Below are 6063 nucleotides of genomic sequence, written 5' to 3' on the forward strand. Positions count from 1 at the left end.
CAAATGTGATTTGGTACTACATGAGAAAAAAAACTACTAATCCTTAGTTGCTGAAGAGATTAAATCTTCATTTTCTTTTTGTAATATAGTTTACTCATCTTTTCAAAAGGCCAATCATACTCTTCCTTCTTACCCATCAATAAATTCTTGCTTTCATCTTAATTTCTCTAGACGGACTATCATTCTACGTTATGTCAAACATAAAAGAAATGGTTTTTGTCATGTATGGGTATATTTCCATAGTCAACTTGTACATCATTTTATATGGAAAGGTTTAACTTATGGTGATTCCTCTTTGGCTTTCAAGTGTATGAGAGTTAGCTCTCGATGGATTATTCAATTTCTTTTGTTTGATAATGAATCAAAAACAATTGATCTATGGGCCTTAAAAAGGCAAATTTCTTGCAAACAATCCTTAAAAGGATCAAGCAGCATTGTCGAGTAAGATCTTTTGCACCTATTGGACTACTTCGTTAATTTTCATATAGGGTTCATTACATTAAAGGGTTAAAGTGCGCCCAGTATCCCGAATTATTTATCCAAGTACGTTCAGTAGTCTAAAGTAATTTTGGGTGCATCCAGTGTCCTAAACTAATTAAAATGGTGCGTCCATATCTCAGGCTAACAGAATGTTATGTTTAACTGTTACTTTCCTGACTCACCTTAAAGTTGACCCCCAGATATTCTACATGGTAGACATATGGGCACCCCGATGTGTATTATTCTTACTCAAAAGTCAATTTATTTAGAAGAAGAGGAAGGAAATAAATTCAATTGAGTAAGAATAATACATATCAACTGTCCATATGTTTACCATTTAGAATATCTGGGGTCAACTTTAAGCTGAGTCAGGAAAGTAACAGTTAAACATAACATTTCTGTTAGCCTGGGATATGGACGCACCATTTTAATTAGTTTAGGACACTGGATACGCCCAAAATTACTTTAAGTCACTGGACGCACCTGGGTAAATAGTTCAGGGTGTTGGGTGCACCTTAGCCTTCATTAATATACGTCACCTTCACTTATTTCTTTATTAAGTTCCTGTACTTCTTTAAAATCTACATTGCAATGACTTTTTGTTATTAATGGCACTTTGCTCTTTTTAATTAAAAAAATCGTTCTTTATTTAAGGCAACAAACATTTATCTCCTTCAAAGTGTATCATTAAAAGTATGTCATGAAAGCAAAGCGAGAAAAATAAAAATGGAAGAAACAAAATAACAACAACCAACCCCTATTGATACCACAAAAACACACAGTACGGCAACTTTGGTATTCGCTTTTCACATCAAAAAAGTTTCAGTTTTTCATTTTTCAAAAATCATGTCTATATTTCATTATTTTGAGGAGGCACAGGGTATGATATTAAAGTATATATACTCATTATATCAGGCCACAAGAGATTCCTACAATCTAATGAGAGGAGGTCTATCTTTGTAAAATCAAATTATGTTAATTATGAGTTGATAAGTTAGCACATGAATTGGTTTAATCTAAAAACATGCTAGTGAGTGGCAGTCATATTTTGCAGCTAGACTCCCCTTGCTTGGTGGATCATATTGAATAAAGAGCGAAGAAGTAAAATGCAAACCCATATTTCTTAATGGATATGCTCCATAATCCAATGTTCTTCTTAAGGGGTTTTATTTTCATGGCACTATTCAACATCAAAAGCTTGGCTAGTCTGAAGCATTAGTTCTATGCATAATATTGATACGCCTCCGTATATAATACAATTCACATGACTTGCGTCTGCCATTGCATTGACGTAACATGGTCGAGCCTTATGATGAAACAGCTGCAGCAGCCTTCTGAAATTATTTGAAAGCACAGTAATTCAGTAAAGTGAGCCCCATAAAATTTCGCAGACCAGATCAGCCCAAGAATCTCTTTCAGGGATTGTAGAAGTCTACATTTACCAAGCTAGGGAGAACATGCAATGTTCAGCGGAAGATGATTTGGGATTCAAGTAACAAATTCCACTGTGTTAGTAGTTTTCAACAAGAAGCTTAAACTGGCTTGTTTTCTGAAGACAGATCCATAGATTAACTACTAGTTGCCATGGATTCAGCTTCGTTTAATGGGATAAACAAAGCTGCAAGATAGAAGTAAACTAAAAACTAACCCGTTTTTGCTCTTCCATGTTTGCCTTGATCAGAGAATAGATGGCAACGCCTGCTATTGCTATCACAGTGCCGATGCCAGTTTGGGTGGATATCTTGTTGCCTGCACAAGTTTGCAACTATCAGGAGAGTGAAATGTAGAAAATCCACTCCCTGAAGTTTCCAATTATGAGCAAACCAGAGTAATTACCAAAAACCACTATAGAGAACCCGATGACAAAAACTCGCTTCAATACATTTCCAACAGCATGTGTCAATGGTGCAACACGTTCCAAAGTATTAGTAGCCAGCTGTAGGTGTAATATTCAGAGTTAGCGGAAGTTCAGCAATCAGACTGTGTAATATTATAAAGTTTATATTCAGAGTTAGTGGAAGTTCATCAATCAGACTGTGTAATATTGAAGTTTTAAATTCCAGCATAAGGGATACCTGATTGTATAGATGGTAAAACATTCCAATCCAAAACAGGTCAGACAAAAACTTGAAGAGGCCTACTTTTGCAATAGCATTTCTAAAACCATATTCCATAAGTTGAGGACCCTCAATCTGGAAGCAGCCAACATCCAATTAATAATAAACTTACAGAGAAACAACAGGGGGAAAAAAGAATCATCCTTCAGTTCTTGCATCAGATAAACTTACGAAGATTGCTGGGGGAATGCAAAAGAAGAGGGCAATGATAGAGATATAGGCATATACGTTTGTGCTGTCCATTCCTGTCTGTTTGAAAAAATAAATAAATAAAATAAACACACTAGTTAAAAGACTAGTTATCAAATTATATCAGCTTGGTTCTGTTCTTGAACCTCACTTTAGAAGTCCTGACATTTAGATTGACTACAAGAGTTGCGTCAAAGTCAAAATAGATCGCCTATATAGCAGATCTTGTCACATGATTGATCTTTTTAGATATAACATGATCAATAGTGTATATATCTGATAAAGTTACATGGATTAAGTCCATTAAAGTGTTTGCGTAAGTCTTAATGACACAATCTTCTTTGTTACATCCTTGTCTGATGAAATAACTGGTTGAGATTGAGTTAATGCAATCCAGTCACCTCACATAGACGGACCCGAGGGACTTTTATTCTTCCACATAGGCCAAAAGGTTGAGATTGAGTTAACGCAATCCAGTTAACTCACATAAACGGACCCGAAGGACTTTTATTCTTCCACATAGGCTAAAAGTACTTGATTGCAGTTTTAAGGCTTAATTGTTTAGTATATGTACAATGATAAATCTTCAATGTATTGGAATCACTTTGGAAATAAGAAACTGACTTACTTCTCTGATTCATCATTGCCCTTACAGGTGCTATTGAAAACTTCTCTGAAAGTACTTAATGTTGCAGATTAAGTAACAAGCATTAAGTATGAGCTAATTTACTATTATTATCTGTTTTTCCCTATATAATCCCCATAAGATCAATTCATGAATAATTGAACAAATAAAATTAAGGAAATTGAAATTGTACACACGCACATGCCCAGGCAACGTAAAAATGAACCGCAATATTAACCCAAAAAAAAAAAACTGCAATACACAGATCAGGTGAAGAGTCAGGTGCTATAAGACCTTACCATAGCTTTCTTTGAATATATACTTCTGTAAGTGAACGCTATATTTGAAACCATCGCACTTATGAACCCAGTCCAGTTGAAGGACAGTTCAGTGAGTGATGCCATTGACACACCTGAAGGGAAAGCTCTCATCAGCTACAGATCGTGTTATAAAGTTTAAAGAAACGGCCATTATTTGAGCAAAACAGATATGTTTAAGCATACAGGACAAAAAGAAAAAATGCACATAGTACATTATTATCTTTGAGAATTACCAATAACAACCGGGGCCAAGGATAGCCACAGAGACAATGGAATCTGATGGCCCAAGACAAACTGGGAAGCTGCAGCGTTGAAGAAGGGCTCCAGAGCTGAATGAATAAAAATATAGAGAATTAAGAAACTGGGAATGAATGCTTAACCGGAGTGCTTATTTAATCTTCATAAATATAAGTAAATGTGCATAAGGCCCTTGGAAGCTGATATTAAATCCAACTAATCAAATTTCTGAGATATAGTGAGTAAAGATATTTTAATGAAACTCGTTGAACGAAACTTCCTTTGGCAAGTAACTCAATCCATGCCATTGTCATCAGCCAATGTGAAGTGGACAAAACGTGGGTAGTTATAATAAAAATAATTCCAATATAATCATCATATTGTAGCACAGGCATGATGGGAAAAGACTACACACACCCAGGAAAAGAAAATGTTAATGGAATGGAATTGTTTAACAACAAAAGCAAGAAATTTCTGATTTTCTTTTTATCTTCCCAGCTTCCATACCTTTTATGGTGTGGGTAAAAGACACAGCAACGGCTGCAAATGATACATTGGACATGACATGACCAAGGGCATGACAAAATGCAACTGGAGTCAATAATGCCAAGAGCTCCTTGTCAATAGGCTGGTTAAAAGGGAAAAACAAAACAGCTGTTATGATGAATGTTATACCTATATATGTATATATGTATATATGTATATGATAAACAAGAACTACTTACTGCACGTTTTGGTAGGCCTACAGACCAGGAAACAAGGCAATATCCCACACCAACAAGGAGATGCACAACAGAAACAAAGCTGCAAATAGTATTGAAAGGAAGTTAGTAAATAACCCAATGGTGGAGTTTCAGAAAGCTAAAACACTACTTTATTAGGAAACCAGATAAGTACAATATACGAGACACAGACGCACAGACTCAGAGGAAATGAAGCCGCTTCTGGTGGAAAACATACTAGGGATACGGGAAGTAATTGTAAACTTTCTTGTTGAGTATGTTGAAAATCACGTTTAGAAAGTACCTGCATGAAAGACAGGACACTGTCAGCATATAAATTCCTACCACTTTATGTTTAAAGGAAAAGGTATGTTGGCTAGTTCTCCATATTTTATTCATTTTAAGTGAAAATCTGACTCAACGATAGGTGAGATCTAGTAAGTTGGTGATACTTACATGAAATTCAAAATTGTAATCATCCATATCAAAAGCCCTTTTTAGTTCAAGTTTTCTTGCCCCGGCCAAGAAAAATTAGAGACAAAGGAGATCCTTACCACATAAAGAAAAAGAAACCAGTAACCAACGCAGGAAATCTCTCACCAAAAACTCTTCGTAGCCTTAACAGTCCTGTAAATGGGTAACAAGGAAAAACGATGATTATTAATAGAAAGTCAGGAACAGAACATGAGAACGCAAACCATTATTAGGTCCCCAAAAGAAATTTTTACAATAGATCTTATCACGCAACAACACTATTTCCTTCTTTTTGTTCAACTGAACACTCAAGTTCTCGAGTGCAAGAATTTTTCTTCTTCTTTTTTTAAAAAAAGACCAATATCTGGTCAAAGTTGAATTCAAGTCATAAGAAAAAGAAAAAGGTTTGAACTGCGTAGAAGTCTCTCACCCATCAGAGATGTTGATTTCATCACCATCAGCATCTGCAGCTGCCGCAGCAGCAACAGCAGGAAATTCATCCAAACGTCGTCGTTTCAGATGTGATTCCAACCAAACATGTCCAACCCCAACGGCCTCACAGAATGCACAATTCCCAGATGCTTCCCATTCTCCGACAATGGCGAAAACGCCAAACTTGAGTCCTTAGGCTCAAGCGAACGAGCTTTAAACAAACCATGGCTGATCGAAATTCTTCTAGTTAGCAAATAAAGCGATGAAACTCGAGGTCTTTGAACTGAAAAGTGGACTGGGTTACTTGCAGAGGCCATTCTTATCTCAGGAAACGAAACAATTCAAAGAAAGAAAACTATTTGATTCCGGACGGCGGGGAATATAGATATCAAAGGATCTGAAAATTAATTATTTGCCGGCAAAAGGAATATCTTTTGAGGAGACACGCCAACCCAAAATGAGATTTC

At 36.0% G+C, this 6063-nt stretch overlaps 1 protein-coding gene across 1 annotated transcript; it reads right to left on the reverse strand.

The window, feature by feature from the left end:
• Nucleotides 1-1417: 1417 nt before the first annotated feature.
• On the reverse strand, nt 1418-5290 carry LOC114720476 (triose phosphate/phosphate translocator, chloroplastic). Its single transcript, XM_028906121.1, has 11 exons — nt 5245-5290; nt 4929-4994; nt 4694-4772; nt 4476-4596; nt 3965-4060; nt 3711-3823; nt 2769-2846; nt 2556-2672; nt 2317-2416; nt 2129-2229; nt 1418-1814 (listed from the first exon to the last, which is right to left on the reverse strand). Exons 1-11 carry the CDS (start codon nt 5247-5249, stop codon nt 1788-1790), a joined length of 903 nt encoding a protein of 300 aa, XP_028761954.1. The 5' UTR covers nt 5250-5290; the 3' UTR covers nt 1418-1787.
• Nucleotides 5291-6063: the final 773 nt, after the last annotated feature.

This window comes from Neltuma alba, unplaced genomic scaffold, assembly GCF_004799145.2.
Source record: "Neltuma alba isolate B1F8T4 unplaced genomic scaffold, ASM479914v2 tig00011987_pilon, whole genome shotgun sequence".
Taxonomy (NCBI): Eukaryota; Viridiplantae; Streptophyta; class Magnoliopsida; order Fabales; family Fabaceae; genus Neltuma; species Neltuma alba.